Source organism: Gymnoscopelus microlampas (assembly GCF_963454915.1).
Source record: "Gymnoscopelus microlampas genome assembly, chromosome: 11".
NCBI lineage: Eukaryota > Metazoa > Chordata > Actinopteri > Myctophiformes > Myctophidae > Gymnoscopelus > Gymnoscopelus microlampas.
The window spans coordinates 32,705,775-32,725,427 of record NC_139948.1 but is presented as its reverse complement, the minus strand read 5'-3'; the positions used below and the strand labels follow the sequence as shown (position 1 = coordinate 32,725,427).

The 19,653-nt window shown below is 40.2% G+C and overlaps 1 protein-coding gene across 2 annotated transcripts; it reads left to right on the top strand.

Moving 5' to 3' along the window:
* Positions 1-782: 782 nt before the first annotated feature.
* On the top strand, positions 783-17,848 carry rab5c (RAB5C, member RAS oncogene family). 2 transcript variants are annotated; one of them, XM_084071534.1, is made up of 6 exons: positions 783-904; positions 10,951-11,270; positions 15,340-15,491; positions 16,103-16,225; positions 16,432-16,525; positions 16,666-17,848. In XM_084071534.1, exons 2-6 carry the CDS (start codon positions 11,105-11,107, stop codon positions 16,794-16,796), a joined length of 666 nt encoding a protein of 221 aa, XP_083927660.1. In that variant the 5' UTR covers positions 783-904; positions 10,951-11,104; the 3' UTR covers positions 16,797-17,848. The 2 variants fall into 2 exon arrangements, with proteins under 2 accessions (XP_083927660.1, XP_083927661.1); XM_084071535.1 differs by having other exon boundaries at positions 822-894.
* The last annotated feature ends 1,805 nt before the right edge of the window (positions 17,849-19,653 follow it).

Below are 19,653 nucleotides of genomic sequence, written 5' to 3'. Positions count from 1 at the left end.
AATCAATGAAACGGGGGATGATTTAGAAAATGTGGACTTGCAGAAAATGTTCATCCATGAATATAAAGTGCGTTCCCAGGCAGTTCTTCTGACGAGTGACGACTAAAAGCATCCGTCGTATGACAGTGTCGCGTGCGGGAAAAATAGCAGCTTTACAAGCTCACGACCCTTCGCATCGCCGACAAGCCGCGAGCTTGTAGATCTGCTATTTTCGCCGCGCGACACCGCTCTGCGAGGGACCAAATAAAATTAAAGGCCCGTTTATCTCATTGGTCAGAAACAGCGTTGCCAGATTTCCTGAGAGAAATAAGCAACCGGGTCTAGGAAAACAAGCCCAAAAGAAGCAAACTGTATGTACATTGAAAATAGCAGATTACAAGCTCAAAACGCGTCACGATGTGACGCGTTGTGAGCTTGTAGATCTGCTATTTTCTAAAATGTGGACAATTTGGAATGTTTTTCAAACATTCTAACAACAACACAAATCTGGTACGGCTCCCTGGAACAAAACACTTTCAGATGTTAGCGGACAAATATATATTATTAATATATATTAATTTGGGCGTCCATGACATGAACATATTTGAGAACCACTGGTTTAATAATAATTAAAACATTTGGAAGCAAGCCCAAATAAGCAACTACACATTAGAAACAAGACCATTAGCCCCAAAGAACCGCAACCAGCAACTACCAATATTTACAAGCGACTTTACAGAAAAACAAGCCCAAAGTCACTTATAATAAGCGGACATGGCAACGCTGGTCAGAAACCCTGCTGACAAAAGTGGGAGGTTCCCGGAAAACCTCACTAACCGGAAGGGAAGGCCAGGGCCCGAGAAGAAGAAGAAGAACAAGAACAGAGAGGCACCGATGTGTGGTCAGCGAAAACAAGTAAAGTAGTGTAAGTGTTGTTTTAAAAAAAGAAAGAAAAACTGTTTACATTTGTGGACGTTGGGAATAAGTGGAATGCCGTATTTGTAGTTTAAATCATACTACCAGCGAGCTGTTGTTAATCGTAGAAGAAGTGGTCGGGCAGATTGCCTCAGTTAACAATTTGGTCAAACCAGCCATCAGGCAAGTCCAGGGATCAAACCGCCCGCATTGACACTCCGTCCAGCGATCGACCTTTTAAATCCACATAATAATATCATATAGAGACAGATCATATATAATACAGACAATAATATAATGTATAAGGGGGGCATTTGGGCTGACCAACAACAACAACGGGAACAAGAACCGCGAGCTCTTTGACAAGTGTTGAACAAAAAATGACGTATTTTCGACAGACGTTACGTGTTGTTGTCAACTGTGTAACATAGAGACAAACGAGACAAAAGTCGTTGGAGAGAGAACGGTCCATTTGTGTCGAGCCGAATGGATCGTTCGTCTGTCTATGGACGTTCTTCTTCGGTGTCTCAGCTGTCAAGCAGCTGACGACCTGTACGCAGTGGTGGAAAAAGTACTCAAATTCTTTACTTAAGTGAAAGTACCAATACTGCAATATAAAAATACTCTGTTACAAGTAAAAGTCCGGAATTCAAAATTTACTTGAGTAAAAGTACAAATGTATTGGCATAAAAATGTACTTAAAGTACCGAAAGTAAAAGTATTAAAATATTTGAAAATAGCAGATCTACAAGCTCACAACGCGTCGCATCGCGACGCGTTGTGATGTAGTGGAGTAGAAGTAAAAGTATTGGAAATTGGAAATACTCAAGTAAAGTACAAATACCTCAAAATTGTACTTAAGTACAGTACTTGAGTAAATGTACTTAGTTACTTTCCACCACTGCTAACTAACTTGGCTAATGTCGCGTAGCTTAAGGAGCTGTTATGTTTTTTGGGGCAAGTGACACCGTCTTGTCACGGAGTGTATAAATTGGGCTTTTTTAGACGCAGCCGTCTGGACTCAATGTTCCAACTCCTTGTTTTTGATTTCGGAGCTTTTTGTTGTCGACAGATAGAATAACTAAATGTTAGCTAGCTAACGCTAGCTGAACGAGGTGTTCAACATTAGCTGCTGTTTAAAAACGGTAACACACCAACGTGAAATGAACGTTGGCGCTATATTGTTCCCTATCGATTGGCATGTAACCTTTACGGTATTATTACAGTTGGTTTCATAATAACTAATAACCCGTGTCGATGACACTAGTGTTACTGTACCCTGCTGGGAAGTAACGTTGGCATAGCATTAGTCCTTCTAAAATGGATCATGCTAGCTAAGGCAACTTGGGAAGAAGTGGTGTAACTGTATAATGTCTTGTTTGCCATAAATTATGAATTGGCATGAGCTGGTAGTTATCTGGTGAGGTTTGCATATGAATTTTGACACAGCCTTTGTCTGTCAACTCTGTCATCTGATCACCAATGTAGCTAATTAGCATTCTCTACTTATGACAGTCAGTCAGGCAAGTGCAGGGTGCTAACTTGTAATTATATCCAAGTTCATGATAAGTCATATTTTGTCCTGGCTTTGAAAAGGTGTGACAAATCAATGCTAAGCAAGCCATATGTATGGGTACTAGTTTATGTGTTTACAGATTTCAATGGACTTGGCCTTGTGCCTCCAAGATTTTAACAGCAAGTGCTCATAGTGTTTGTGTTTATGGTTCCATAAGGGGAACATAGCTTAGACCTTTGAGACACAAGATGGATTTACAATAACTTTCCTAAGCTGCTGTTATGTTTATGGTGTGTGGACCTTGTCCTGCGAGAGTAGTGGTTCATAGCAGGGGTGTCAAATACTTGGTATGTTAGATTCTACAGGAACCCTGAACAGTTTGTGAGTGTGCTATATCATAACGAAAAGGACTGCTAGTCTAAAGTTGTATTAGATGTGTGTGTGTGTGTGTGTGTGTGTGTGTGTGTGTGTGTGTGTGTGTGTGTGTGTGTGTGTGAGTGTGTGAGTGTGTGTGAGTGAGTGTGAGTGTGTGCGTGAGTGAAAACTGGTGGTGACACCCAGCCTGACTCTTAATCTCCTATCTCCACTCCCTTTATCTTAGCAGCAGAGAAGAGCACAATGTTAACAATGTAATTGGAAAAGGGGTATTTTGAATAGTTGTTTTGGTGAATCCAAAAACTCGACTACATCTGGGCTTGGGGTAAAAAATATTATATTCAAACTTTGGGGGAAAATGGAAAGAATTGATGAGTTGTACATTTTTGGAGAAGAGTCAGTCAATAGTCAGTTTTAATAGTCAGGTATGAAATAACTCAAATCCCGTGCAACTTGACTATTTGGAGGCATAGTCTGTAAATCATTCAGATCATGGTGCAAAACTATCATAACTTGTCACACGATCTGAGGTACCATATGTGAATTTCCACATTTATTACAGATTTTATACTGAAAAGTTCTTAATGTTTTTGCGTTTCCCTGTTTTTATTGCAGAAGAACAAACCAAGTACTAGTCTGTTTCAATCACATATACTACTAGAGATCTGCAACCAGTTGTAAGTCCAATTTTCCACACAAAATTGATGAGGAAAAGAAAGCACTGGAAGTGCCTGTGACTTGCTATGGGGTTATCTCATGGTGATGCGTATCCTGTTGTATTTTCCTCAGCTTTATCACCAGTGTCTCACAACAAGTGTCGCTCCTTCCAAAAGTCACATTTTGTTTGAATTTCTCCTCTTTAACAGAGATGGGACAGGAATTTAAAACGGCGTTCTGCTGTTGGACCAGTTTGCCATTCTTAAAGCCTGTTACCAGTCAGCACCACATGGGCCTTTTTAAGATCGGCTTTGTACTTGGAGATTTCAAACTCATACTTTGGCTACTTCCTGACCAAGGTGAACTCCTTAAACATGAAAGCCAAGCCCAATTTGCTCAATGCAAATAGATTTATCTGGTAGCTAATTAGTACACGGAGCATGCAGACCAGTGCACACTCCCCACAACCATGAGCAGATAGACAGATGCCATTAACATCGCCATCTTATTCAGGCCTCCTACCTTTGGAATGAAGAGAGCAGTTCTCAAGTCAACACTTGTTTCTAGGTAACTGGTAGAGTGAGATCTGCTTAGAAGTGTCATGTGTTGTGCCGCTAACTACATAACATTGATGACTAATACAAGTTGTCACATTAATATGGCATTGTACTCCATGGACTTGAAATGTTGCAGTAGACTTGACAAAATGGGCCAGGCAAAGCCTTAATTTATTAAGTGATTCCCAAAAAATATATAGAGTGAAATGTGGTGTGAAAAATGAAATACTGTGATACAAGGGAATCTGAAGTGGGTGTAGTTGTTGTTCTTTGCCTGTGCATAGTTTGAACGTGTGCTGTATTGAACAACTCTACTTGCTTATATAGGAAATAATGTATGTCCTCAAATACACTATGACATCACACAGACACACACCCTGTTCAGGAATCATAACTTAACTTTGCTAATTTATGCCTACTGTTCTTAGTCAACCAACTTACCTACTCTAAATAACTTTCTATTGAAGGCCAGAAGGAGTCACCTCATTTATATTTGATGTGAGTTAAATCAATGTATCCTGTTGGATTGACAATATTGGTAGATTTGTTTGTCACTGTCAGATTCATTGACATTTTGCGGGTCTATCAGTGAGGTGATAAGTTAGGCTGTGCGTGCATTAACCACTTAAAACCCCATATACATTGTTGACCGGAGTCCTCCAGGGGTCCTCCTTTTTCCCTCTACACCATATCTCTTCGTCGAAAACAGCCGGTCTACAAATACACAATGCGTTGTGGGTCTGCTATTTTCAACGAATTCTTACCTTGCCCCCAAAATAGGGACACTAGGGTTCAAGTGATAACAGTAACTTGATATTCATTCAAAAAACGCAGCCATTCATTCAGTAGATGATAGTATAGAATTGTTAAAATGTAAAGTTTGTTTTTTACTGATCGTCTGCAGATGTATTGGGACAATATTTGCATTTGGTTTAATATTGATATCCACATTTATTATTAATATAAAATTATAATAATTATTATAATGGACTGGTCCCTGAATCAATGGTCCCTGAATCAATGTTTGCTTGAGATTTTGAGTCTTTTCCCATATGTTCTACTTTCTTTTTATATGAAGGTAGCTCTGCTTGTGACAATTTGAGGAGGACGTTATTCTCTCTTATTTCTATATTTGTATTTTATCTGCAGCATAAACAGCCTTAAATTCATTACATCTTGCCAAGTGCTTACAGTAGATATTATGCTGAAAACAGAGCTCACACGATGCCTCTATGAATATTTCAGTCTACTCCTGCTTTTGGCTCCTTGATCTTGCCTCTTCCTCCCCCTTTCAGTGACTGATCCATGTCCTCCTCTGTCTCTCTGACCCACTTCCCTGTGGAGGGCTCTAGAGCCCATTAGGATACCATTAAGCGTCCGTCACAGGCTGCTTGAGATGCATGCAGGCCTGTCTCTCTCTGTGTTAGAGGGAACCCTCGCCTGCTGACTGTAGTAAGCGTCCGCTTTATTTTTTCCACACTACTGATGGAGGGACTTGGCTCTTGGCCTACGCTTGCATTCTTGCCATTGGCTGAGGAGCACTAGTAGACACTATCAGCAGCCAGTGATGTAGTAATCATCTGTGTGGACTGTGTCTATGCCAGGGTTTCTGCTAGCCATTTAGTTGTCCGGCCGACGTGTAAAATGGAATGGTCATGATTAATACCCATGCGTGTGTAATGCAGATACGTATAGTATGTGTGCATCAAAATGCATGTTTAAAAACAAAGCTAAGAAATTAAGAAGCATGTTGCTGGCTTTCTATCGCCTTCAACCTTTACAAACATAATCAGCTAAAAGTCTCGAGCTTTTACCATTTTGAGCAACATTGCAACAAATTGATGACATGCCGGTTTGTTATTTTGTGGTATACAATTTTGGAATGCGATATGAGTGCATCTGAATGAGACTGCTTGGATATATCGCAGAGCTGCTCCTTCATTGCTTTTCCCTGTTGCATTAAATGCTGTGACGTAATGTGATCAGCCCATTGCTGTGATCATTTATTGATCCCTGTTTGATGATCGCACAATTTGTAAATCCATGGGTCTTCACAGATTTCTATGCACAGAAATGTTTTTCTACACGTCTACTGGAGCACAACTAAAGCCATAAAAGTGAACATGCTGACTTCAGTTTATCTTAAAAAGAACCCAGGTTTGGCAAATCTCCTAGGCCACAAGGCTAGCAGTACTGTTTGATGACAGAAAAGTGTCACAGTGTTGTTCAGGTCTTTTTGGCTAAAACAAGTGAGAAGTAGTAGGTACATTGATTTTATTATTATTTAGTATTATCAATTATTATTATTAATAATAATAATAATTTGTCCAACTGTCCATCGTATTTGTTCCCTAAACGATCTCGATTCAACTAAGAAAATCCCTGGGTAGTGTTTTCTACCCTATGGAAATTAGGAAATAACAACAGTTTCTCTCCTTCCATGTTTGCTTCCTCCATAGAATGTTGTCTGCTCTGCTTTCGCATTCAGATGAGCAGTTTGTTGACCCGGTAAATAGAATAGCTTTATTTGCTCTTCATTTCTGCCTCTATGGTGGTGTGTGAAAAACTCTGTCAGCATTCCCTCTGAACCGTGCGTGTGTGTGTTTGCCTGTCTGTATATTCCAAGCCTTTCAGTGGTTACTGTCTCTCAAAAAATCATATATATATATTTCTTTTTTTGAAGATTATTTGCTGTATTTCGATAACCACGGTGAGAAAAGCGGACACAGAGCAGGGCAGTGACACAACAAATAGTACCGGCCCGGGGTCGAACCTGGGCATGCTGAAGAAGGCATTTTGCGCTCATGTGGTAGGCGCCCTAACTAGTCGGCCATCAGGTCACTCCAAGATTATATTTTCTAAAGTTTACCCCTACACTAAACAGAAAGATACAGAGCAGAGAATTATGAAATAGTCACTCTGAAATTACTAATATTATAATATACTAACTAAACGTTGTAAAATGTTAATAAATCAAGCCTAAATTACTATACATTTTTGCCCAAAGTAGACACTGACATTTAGCATTTTTTTGTAATTTCAAACATGGCTTTGCTCTCCTGTCACATGCTAAAGATTAGGCCCAGCCCAGCCATGGGGCTGAGATAAAGCCCAGAGCGAGTCAACTCAGGTCTGAATGTCTATGACCTAGCCTGCATGTAATGACATCTTTACTCTGATTCTCATTCTCTGTAATTTCCTCCTTGCGAATAGCTGATGTTATACATAAGTTATACTCCGTTGTACAACAAAGTGTAGATCAAGTGTAATGACACCTGTTTTATACTTACGATGTTACTTCTAGTCACTTACATAGATTATTGTATTGTCTCTCTGTGCCATGATCTGCCATCGGCCTGCATTTTATTTTTCCAGTGAAAATGTTGAGGCAACTAATGTGTTCTGCAATCTTCACTTCCTGATATGAACTGAGCCGGGTTTCCTGTCTCTCTGACCAAGCAGAAGCTGATGGACTTCATGTGCATCACTCAACTGAAATGGAGTTGGGCAAGATTTTAAAGCAGAAATCCTTGCTTTTTTATTTTATTTTGACCAATCTGGGTGGTAGACTACTAGAGCAGTCTTTCTTGAATCTTTGACAACCACACATTGCAACTAAAAAGTGCCGTCCAGGGCGTTTTGCCCCCTTCTACCTGAAGGTGAAGGAAGGGGCCCCCGATCTGTATCCCCTGACACTACCAGCCCTCCTCCCAGCTATCCCTGTCACCTTTTCGTCTTATGTAGGTATATTGATCATCTATATTGTATACATGTAGGCAGCATGTAGTTTCATTTCTGAAAAGCAGAAGTCATTAGAGAATTTGTCTGGAATGCGGAATGTGATTTCATTATCAAAACAAACTTATTACAAATGTGTGTGTATATGAATCACATTTTCCCTCCTCCTCACCCACAATAAGTACATTCACGCTGTTGGTTCTCTTTCCCTGGATAAGGAAGTGTAGAGCTGGCTATGAAGCAGGTAGACGTCAACTATGAATGAAAAGATCATTCTCTTGTTGCTGACCTTTGTTGATGGTGATTGAGAAAGCCAGCATGACAAAATCTTACTCCGCTACCGTCTGGTTGTAAAGGTCCCAGGCTAGCAGCCTAATCCTGGTGATGTGCTGTGCTGTTTTAACCACCCTCTGTGTGGTTGTGAGTAGAGCATCTTCCTTGCCGAGCGGTTTGCCATTGTCTAATATTCCCAAATACAAGATGCACATATTTACGACGTGGCTCTGTAGGAGGCGAGTCTCTGGGTTTGTCCAGGGCTAATATAGCTAACCTTGATCTCACAAGATGGATATTTATTTTTTGTCTATCACCACATAACCATACCATTGGATGGTGACTAGAGGACAAGGTTTCAATTATACTGCATGCCGTTTCAAACAAGCGGTGGCTTTTTGCTGCAACACTTTGCCAAAGTAAATAACGATTAAATGATAACTCCATCTTATCTTCTGTACTTAACCCTTGTGCATTGCAATGTAGGTTTCTAAGTCAATACCATTTCAAGAGATGAAATGTTTAATTATCTGTTTCAGCCACCATGCTTAGAAAAAGAGATATTTGTAGGCTAAATGATAGCTCAGGGTTTGTCACATACTGATTATAATTATCATATTGTACTCTACTCTTTTGGTGTTGGATTACTTGTAAGAAGGAATGAGGAACTACTTTTGAAGGTTTGTCAGGTTTCTGGATTACCGACTAGACCCAATCGTGACTCATGAGTTGGGTTTTGACTGAGGCTGTGATAGTCAATTAGTCATCAGATAAAAAAACACCAGATGAATTGATATAGCGGCACTCCAAAAGATAAAACGCAATACTTAAGGTTTTTGGCATAGAGCCTTCATCTCTATGCTGAAACTCGGTAGTTGGCAATCTTTAATAGTTGATTATGACACTTTTTGATGCCATGAACACCACACAATGGCCTACATTCATAATATTAACATCTGATGAAGATGCACACTGGATAACATCTCTGTCCATTCCCAATGCAGGACAGCAGATAGAATAGTTAGGATATGTTTATTGTTCATGCAAAGGACGCATTTCCTCCTCTGATATTGGATAGCATCGTTACTGCATTCCAGCATTCATTTGATGTTACTGCTTAAACTTTGGGAGACATTTTTTCTTATTAACACATGAGAGCAATTCTTTACTCACTCACACAATTTAAGCTGATACACATCCATCATATTAGGGACTCATTTGCCAAATATAACATGTACAAGCTCAGAGATGCTCATAGGCCTGCGTCCTGCGTCTCTGACGCACCATATTGAAAAAGGACGCATTCACGGCACCCTCGTTGCGTCCATGGGACGCACTACAATTTAGCGGAAATTACCGCGGATTTGAAGGCCATCCGTGGATTTCAAAGCCGTCCGCGGATTACAAGGCATAGTGCAGGAAACAAGAAAAATCTCGGTAAAACACCGCCGTATGGAGAAGTATTCTCTCTCTGTCTCAGGGCATTGCGAGCTGCTGCTAGAGGGAGAGAGTGAAAGTGCTGCGCAACTTACAGCCCAACTTCTAAGCAAGTTAACGATGGCTCGTTGACCCCAATTTGACCACTAGGCAATCAACACTGAACAGCACTAATTAATGGCAGCTGTGATTCTTGTGTCTTTCCGTGCAGCCAGATATCAAATAATTCCCTGTAGAGCAGGGGTCTTCAGTGTTTTCAGGCCAAGGACCCCCTAGTTGAGAGAGAGATGAAGCAGGGACCCCCTCTATATTGTATAAAATTGTGTTTCAGATAAACTTTTGCTGCTCTTTTTTCCCTTTACACACCTATAACTCCAAAAATAGCCGATCTACAAGCTCACAAGTGTGAGCTTGTAGATCTGCTATTTTTGGCTAAAGTTCTCCTCAGAAAAGGGATACTAGGATTCAAGTGGTTAATGTAAAAAAAAAATCAAGTACTACAAGTACTACAAGTACTAGTTGTCGGATTTGGAATTGTGTACTTTTCTTTCAGATACATGTTCTACATGAATATAACCATATAAGATGAAACACGAGTTAAACGCTGTGCATTTTTGTGGGACCCATAAAATGTCCCTGGGACCCATCTAAAAGACCACCCTTGCATCCCAGGACCCATTGCATTGAAAACCTAGCAACATCACTGCAAGCTGACATGGCGTTGCGATGTGAAGCCTAGTCAGCTTGTAGATCTGTTCTTTTTGATGAGCGGCACTTACTATGGAGTATAATTAGGTTTTATTAAGATCTTAAACCCCTCCTTTTGAATGGTGTTGATTAGCCCATTTAGACTTGAGGCCGATTCTAATAACGCCTTCTAAATCCTGACCGAAGTTTTCTGAAAACGTCAAATATGTTTTTAAATATTTAAAAAAATATATGTTGCTATATTACTCTACATAGCAACATCAACCCCAAAAGGGGTTCCCTTCTTGAAAGGTATAGTTACAAATAGGGGTTCCCGCCCTAAATGTGTTAGAGCCATATCTTTATCCAAAGTGATGGGTGATTGCTTTTAATCTCTTTATGCCTTTAAGAACTTGATGCATATGGTGATGCACTGTAATGTACATTTGCGTTATTAAGGCTTGTGGTCTGGCAGCTGGGGTATTGCGATGTATTTTTTTGTGCTATAGTTCATTGCTAAATCATTTTGGAATTCATGGTGACGTTAGAGGTGCTTTTAGGGTGTTGTAGAGTGTTCCCTTGTGGTACTGTGATGCCAAAGCACTGCTTGCAAATTATAAATCCACACAGGTATGTGCTCCTTTTTTAAGCACATCCTCGCCAGAGATTTTTCTCATTGTCACAAATTTCTTTAGATAGAAAACTTTGAGAGCGCATGACAGAGTGTATAACACAGTAGGATAAGCTAATCTGTGTATGAGGCCCAATGTTAGAATGCTGAGTACAGGACTCTTATTCATGTACTCTTTCTTCCAGCTTTCATCGGTGAGGCATCTGGTTTGCAGCCTGGACTATACCTGGCCTTGCCTAGCTCAACCAGCCAGGCTTTGTCAGCCCCTGTACTAAGCCTTAGCCTAGAGTCAACTGGACTTCCATTCTCTTCCTCCAGTGAAGCTCTAAGCACAGCACTATGGCAGGGCGAGGAGGACAGGCACGGACCAACGGCACAGCAGCAAGCAACAAGATCTGCCAGTTCAAGCTAGTGCTGTTGGGAGAGTCGGCAGTAGGCAAGTCAAGCTTGGTTCTGCGCTTCGTCAAGGGCCAGTTCCATGAGTACCAGGAGAGCACCATCGGAGGTGAGCGCCTTCCCAATTTATTGTGCCTTCTTCCTGCCAATGCTGTCTCTGCTCTCTGTTAATGCTTTTTTTTTTTTTTTGCCTCTTTAACATCATCTCTCAATTTCTAAGCAAAATCAGGAAAGAACACTGCATGAGTGATGGTTGCATTAAAGCAGAACAACCAGTGCCTTTGATGGAAGCAGAGTGGCAACTAGCAGCTCACAAGCTAAATCCTCTCTCTCTGGCATGTGTATAGATGGAGGCCAAGATGGGCCCTTTTGCCTGACTCTGAGTCAAATGTTTTCTTTTTGGATGGTATTAATTGTATACATTTTTATTGAAATGTTATCAAATATACGGTAAAGATGGAAATATATAGTATTATTCATGTATATATTACATTTAAGTATTCCGCTCTCCAACCAACCCCATACTGAATGGGTTTGTCTCCAATCATTCAGCGTTGCATCTTCTGACATTCTGAATCCATCTTGTCATGAAAAGTGCTGCATCCCCCAGCCCTAGTTCAGTTACGGTTGGGGATGAAAATTGATCATTGTATTGATGCCACCAATGTCATTAGCATTATTGATTCCTGATCCATTTTCAGTGTGAGAAAAAGAGTAGGCCTACACAGGTTTTGAAATAGTGTTTTAATTACATTAAATTGCATCCTTCCTAACTTTGTTTCTCAAATAAACAACTGTTCTAATGAGATTGAATTGGGCTAAACAACTGAACACTGATTGACTGCATTCATTTAATGAAAACATGTCAAATATGTGTTTTCTTGATGAAATAATGTGTTTCAGTTGAATTTAAACAGGTCCCATGTTATGCACATAGGGTATGGTAACATCATGGGAATAATACATTTTATGTTGCTGGGGTGAGTGCCCTTTAGTAATGTATGTGCATGGCCCTATGTTATCATAATTGATGCTGCAGAACAAAGTTTTGGTCCGATTGGCATAAACAAGAATTTTGTATTTGTTTTTTCACACAAGAATCTGGAAAATAAAATGACCGTGCAAGTTTAGATTGTTATTAGTAAGTTACCTTTTGAAGGCAGTGGTGAATGAGGTTACTTCAAACAGGAAGGAAGGAGATAACAATGGGGGTTTCCTGGACCTGGTGTATACCAGTGAAACTGTGTGCCTAGGTGGTGACGGCCAAAGAAATTTCCTTTTTTACCCGAAAAGGAAGTATTCTCTATAATCATCCCGTTCTGGCAAAGGTAGCCTTATGTTTGTAGTTCATATTCATGGGGAGTTGAATTAATAACATTTGTGCAAAGTGCCTACAACTACTAAGTCAGCAATGCTACAGGGCAATTTGTGTTGCCAATGCCAAATCAGTCATGGCCTCAAGCTGGCGGCAGACCCAGGCATTGATTAGCATTAGCCCTTTTCTTTTCCCTGATATTTCCCACTGATATCCCAAAAGGCTGGTGGTCTTTCCAAGAATGTGTCCCTAGTTAACTTACCTGGTTAAAATTAGCCTAACTTACGCTCCATTTCATCAAAAATAGCAGACCTAAAAACCTTTGTGGTCCGTTTTGAACAAAATGATGAACGCAGCATGGGATTGCCATGAAACCTTGCACGCACATTGCCACTAGGTCAAGGAAGAAATGCCACCCTACATTTTTCAAATTAGCCTTATGGTGGCACTATAACCGATTTGTGTTTTTACCTATAACTGGACTGATCAGCTTGAAACTTTGTACTCACACTCCCTAGAGGCCAAGGAAAAACCTTTGCCCTGCATTTTGCCCTGCCTTTTATAGCGCCACCAGGAAGTGGATTTTTGCTAAACCCATTTCTTGATATTACTCTTACAGATTTTGTCCAAACATCACGCGAATCGGTACACAATATCTCTATAGTTATGTGATCAAGACGGATATGTCCGATTTATCATAATCCATCCTGATTGGCTAAGATTGGCATGTAAAGTTTGCAGGAGTAGATTGTTTTGTACAAAATGCCTCAAATCATAAACGCAGCATCCGATTGCAGTGAAACGTTGCACGCACATTCCCACTAGGCGAGGAAGACATGCCACCCTTTAAACATTGTCCTGTTATAGCGCCACCAGTAGGGTGATTTTTGCTTAACAATTTTTTAAATATTACTCCCACATATTTTGTCAAAAAATCACGCAAATCGGTACACATTACCTCTATAGTCATGTGATCAAGACGTATCTGTCTGATTTTTCATATTCCATCCTGATTGGCGAATTTTGAACATTGCTAGCCCACAATAACCCACCTAACCTGGCGGAGACCTGTGCTAACATTTTCTCTCTCTCTAGAATCCCATATCATACAATCTTTGAATAATAGTGGTGTGAGGATGTGGGGCAGGATGCTTGGTGCTTACACTAGCCAAAGACTTGAAACAAGTCAGCATTTCTTTCCTCTAGTTAACTTGTGGTCAGCTGCCTGCTCGGTCAAAGGTCACAAAGCTCTAAAGTATGTACAATGAGCTCACATTTTCCTCTATCATGTGACCCAGCAGGCTGAATAAGCATGTAGTGTCTGCAGTGGAGTGGTCTCGCCTGTCTCTTATGCAATCTGTTTTCATTCTCAGCCTGATTTTCATGGGCTTCTTTTTTTAATGGGGAGCGGGGGGGGGGGGGGGGGTGTTCACATAACATTTTCATACACTCCACAAACTGATTTGATTCTGGTGTGTTTCTGCTGTTTGTCTGCCCAGAAAAGTTTAGAAGTGACACATTTGTTTACGCTACAAACAGGGTGTAGCTGATTGTCAGCTACACCTTTTCCTCCAAAACACAAATTATTATTTTCATCACATACAAAGGTAAATTCACTCATAGGGAATAGGGATATTGGCTTTGAGACATTTTTACATTTTTTTCTCTTACATTGTAAATAAATTCTGTATTAAACCATATTGATGGTTCTGGGGTAAAGTAGCTAAGTAGATAATAAAATGTATTTACTCCATGTCTTTATGAGTTACTCCTATCTGGAATAGGCTACACCTTCTCAAAGTGATACTCCACAAATTCCATTGCTAGTGGGAACACTGACCATGTTTCCTTTCTCTGGCTTAGGTCTGTTCTGTTTTTTGTTTTTGTCATGTCTGTATCTGCAATTATCTTGTTTACATATTACATTGACTCTTCTTCCCCTTTCCAGCCTGGAGGACTCATTTATGATCTAGCTTTTTAAATTCAAAAGGTTAAATTACAAATGTCAATCATTTCATTTCAAAGTGCTGTAAGTGATTTGTTTGTTTAAAACAAAATATTTGATTGATTGAATACTTTATTAACATGATCATTAACAGTACAGGTAGTACAGTCAAATGGTATGTTAAAAGGATAACGCAGGGGCTTGTTTCCATTGTGGTCCATTGTACACAATTCACCAGGTTAAAGCTCTATATTTTGATAGCAGTCATTGCTATAGAGTGTGTGTTCAGTAACGGGGGTCTCCCCATCTCTTTTATCAAAAGAAAATACATTGAATGGTGGGTCATCAATTTCATCCAATCAGGAATTGGAACCCATTTATCAGCTTCAATTTGATATAGTTCCAAATGTTTTATCACTTCCAATTTCATGTGTGTTTGTGTTATCCTGACCTGAAAATGTATTTAGTCTTTATTAAAGAGCTGGAGAGATTTGTCAGGTAGACAAAAGTACCCGAAAGAAAATTACGATTGTGTGGGCATTGCATTGCTATGGGTAAATTGGTAGAACTTCAGGTAAAATAAGGTACAATGTGCTTTAGTGGTCAATTCGAGTTGTACATCTCTTGCTGCTACTCTTCTTAGCTCTCGTGCCCTGTGTTTTTGCCCTGGTTCTTCTCTCCTATATGAATCACCATCAACAGAATATTCTCCTGGTCCAGATCCTTGTGCACCTTACTTTCAGTAGTTTCTAGCATTGGTGAAAAGGGAAATCGATAATTACTGACTGTAGTTGCACTTTCACTTGTAAATCAGTTTACATTACAGGAACAGCTACCGTAAATGCCTGAAACATTATTTGTGAGACTAGACTGCATTGCATGTTAAACTCCGTGTTTTTGTATTGTCTTTTTCTGCAGCTGCCTTCCTCACGCAGACGGTATGTTTGGATGACACAACAGTTAAGTTTGAGATCTGGGACACAGCAGGACAGGAGCGGTATCACAGCCTGGCTCCCATGTACTACAGAGGAGCCCAGGCTGCAATTGTGGTCTACGACATTACCAACACAGTAAGTTACCTGGCATGTAGCATATTGACCAACACAGTGGTTTTCAAACATTTTCATGTCAAGGGCACCTAAATTGATATTTATTTGGACACCCGTCTGAAATGTTTTTAGAGACCCCATAAGAGAATATTTGTTAGAAATTGTCAAAAATATTCCAAATTGTGAACAATTTGTTATTCAAAAAGACAGATTTTCAAGCTCACAATGCGACGCTATGCATTGTGAGCTTGAAAATCTGCCTTTTTGAATCTTGTAGATTGGATATTTTCGAATATCCTAAGATAAAATAGGGCTGAAAGTGTTTTAACTGATGTTGATGCTACGTATATTCACTCATTTTGCTGGGGACCCCCTAGAACCCCCCCAAAGGACACCCGGGGTCCCTGGACCCCACTTTGAGAACCACTGGACTAGCGCACATAAGAACAGCTGTCAGCTGTGAATGTACCCTTGGTTTTCAGCTTGGGTTGATGATTACAGAATAATACAGAGAGCAAAGGACCTTTGCTCATGTAATTGTGACAAAAGTTAAATGTGAAACTACAAAGTTTTATGTTTATGCGTATTGAGTGTGTTTTGTGTTGTGCTTTTTGTCCCTTTTTTTTTTTTAGGATACATTCACACGTGCAAAGAACTGGGTGAAGGAGCTCCAGCGACAAGCCAGTCCTAATATTGTCATTGCATTGGCAGGGAACAAAGCAGACTTGGCCAACAAAAGAGCTGTAGATTTCCAGGTACATAAACCGTACCACATACAGTATTTGCTATCTAATTAGAATGTTCATTACACTATAGTTGTTTTGGGAAATGCCTATTAACAGGCAATAGTAATGCTACTGAAGCGTAGGCCTACATTTTCTTTAATGAAATTCTTATACAATAAGGTCTTCAAATTGCCTGATATCGGTTTCCAAATGTATCTGCATCCTCATTGTTTTAGGAAGCACAATCGTACGCAGATGACAACAGTTTGCTCTTCATGGAGACCTCAGCCAAGACTGCTATGAATGTCAATGAGATTTTTATGGCCATAGGTAAGAGCCTTCCATTACTATCGGACATTGATCTATCATGTTATATTTCTATCGTACATTGATCCATCATGTTATATTTCGGAAGTACATAAATGTTAATTTTTCATACATCTCCTACCTGGTCTTTGCTCTTAAAATAGCCAAGAAGCTTCCGAAGAATGAGCCCCAGGGGGGTGCAAGTAGTTCTGGCGGACGTGCCAGAGGCGGTGTAGACCTGCAGGAAGCCGCACCACAGGGTCGAAGTGGCCAGTGCTGTGGGGGTGGAAACTAATTAAAGTACTGAGTCAATTGATCCAAGCGACCTACAGTATCAACCAACCTGACCAGATATCAACCAGCTGACAAACATCCCATTGGTCAAACCAATCCATGGACAGACCAGCTACTCTACACACCTGGCACCTACCAACCAACCAACCGTCTGGCAGACCAGTACTATTGGCCAGTAGACTGCCAGACACAACTGATGAACCGATCGACAGACAAAAGAAATAGACCAACGCACTAATTTACAGAATGAAGTTTAAAAGCCCCCACCCCAAGACATACCAACTCAAGATCTCTCGATTGACAATGGACATTTGACAACAACCACCAAAAAAAGGCCCTACTGATGGAAGGAGAAAAAAATATCAATCAGTACCAATCGCACTTAATGGAGCAATCTACTCATCTTTGGTTCTCTGTATTTCTGTAAAGGAAAAAAATAATCAAATCAAACGCATCTGGAGGGAATTAAAAAATAATTAAACAGGCTTGTTGGCCCTCACCTTTCTTTCCTACTTACTGTTTTTCTATGTACCATAAATTACTCCAGTATTTTGATCATAAGCTGATGTCACTGTTAGTTTGGTGGAAGGTGCATGCAGCGTTCCTTCACTTTTCCTTCTTGTTCCCCATCGGCTTCCTGGAAGAAGTGAAGAGCGAGGGTTCCAAAAAGGAGAGGGGGGCTGGACAGCTATTTCCTTCTAGATAGCGGCTGTATAGATGAACTGATTTATTACATTGTTATCACTATTGTTATTACTTTGACTTTTTTGACAAGTTATTCAGTATGATTTCAAAGCATAGGGACACCTAAGGCTTTATAATTAATCCAACAATATACAGTAAATAGTGCATTATTAACATTGTCACCAATAAGTCAATTTAGCATTAATGTAATGTTCTTTGAATCATCCATGTACAATGACAAATGCGTAAAGCAAGATTTGTATTCTTGACCAAAATCACAAATGTGTATTGAAAACATGTTGCTGTCTTTGTATTATCCTTTTTTGCAAACGTGTAACCAATCAATAGTTATTGTCAGTACAATATCTTCCCAATCTCTACATGATGTTTCCTCATCCTCAGTTATTTTTTTTGTCTTCCGATTCTTTTTTTCTTTTTTCCCTCTGATCTATGGTATTAAGTGCACTGGCTCTGTCTTGTCATCTTTGTGAATTCAGATGTTATCTCAAACTACCTTTTTATGCTTACTTTTTTTTTTTCTCTTATTTTTACTTTTCATATCAGGGAGGGATCGCTTTGACCAGTGTTGTCATCCTCTGTTATGACATCAACAACTAGCACAACAGTACCTTCACAGCAGCCACTGCTGTGAGGCAGGGGATATGGGGGAGGGTGGGGTCATGTGGTATAAAATGCAAAAAAAGAAAAGAAAAAATAAATTGTAATTTTACCAATAAACAAGGGGAAGGTATTGGCTGCTGCTTGCAAGTCTGGTCATTTAACTTTACTCAAATATTGACATAGAATATTGTCAATGTGCTTGACAGCTGATTCATATACTGTCTGTGTGTGTGTGTGTGTGTGTGTGTGTGTGTGTGTGTGTGTGTGTTTTGAGTGATCATAACATCGACATTATACCGGTATTATTGTCACCCTCAGGCCAAAATATCATCTCTTCACACAAGATATCCCAGGATGAAGCCTAATGATTGTGTTGACACAATGGCTTTCTTCTAGGCCAATTTCCATTTGGATGTAATATTGTTAAGAGTCCCACAGAGATTGGATTTAACAGAAAATCGCTTCTCATTGCATCAGCCTCAATATCTTCTACAATTTTAAACCAACCAAGAGATGTCATGAACATATTTGTTTGATCTGTGAATCAAAGTTGATGGCTGGTGCCAATGCATATTTGTCTCATTGGACTGGCTCTGTTCCATAAATTCCTTCTCCAGTTTCTTTCCCATCCTAGAGGATTTAGAAGGCCAGGCACCCTTTAACACGTGACAGTATTTCAAGGCCGACGGGGTCTCACCAGTCAGTCTGTCTGAGGTCTCACTTTGTTGGGCACTGAAATGAACACATTGTATAACTGGGTTTGCAGCTCTGTAGACTTGAAATCCATTAGTGGTTTAGGTTTTTAAACAGCTAAAATGCCAGGTGTGTCCAGGGACATGTATGTACAGAGAGGCCCTAAATATGCAGCCAAAATGCTAAAACAAACCCATCAAGCTTGCTTGGCTGCACTGGGTCTATTATAGAAATTAGATATGGTCCAGCACAATGATCAATACAATTCCCCATCAGTCTGAGTTAGATCCATTTATAGGGTCTTGCCAACAGTACACTATTCCTACAGCAGTGGTTCTCACTCATGTCCATGTAGCCTATTAGGTTAGGACAGGGTTTTCATATAGGTCTAGATTAGATTTAGAGCATTAGCATGATAGTCACAGTGGAAAGAGGGAAGCTATGATCTCTCCCTGACCTGGCCTGTCTGGAACACCGTTGAGGACTACTGGGAGTCCCCCAACCCAACGTTGAGACCCCCTGCACTACAGCGCCCACAATGCACTTCACTGGCGAAGGGTGGGGGAAGGAGCTCAGGGTTGCCATGTCCGCTTATTATAAGCGACGTTGGTCTTGTTTTTCTGTAAAGTCGCTTGTAAAATATTAGTATTTGCGGCTTGCAGTTGGGTGGCTTGGGCTTGTTTCTAAAGTGTAGTTGCTTATTTGGCCTTGTTTCCTAATGTGGTTTAAAACATTGGTTCTGAAACATGTTCATGTTAAGGACCCCCAGATGAAAATATGTTGTGCCAGGCGGGGAGTGGGACCCCCATGCAAGATTTGTGTTAAAAATGTTTACAAAATATTCCAAAATCACCTTTTTT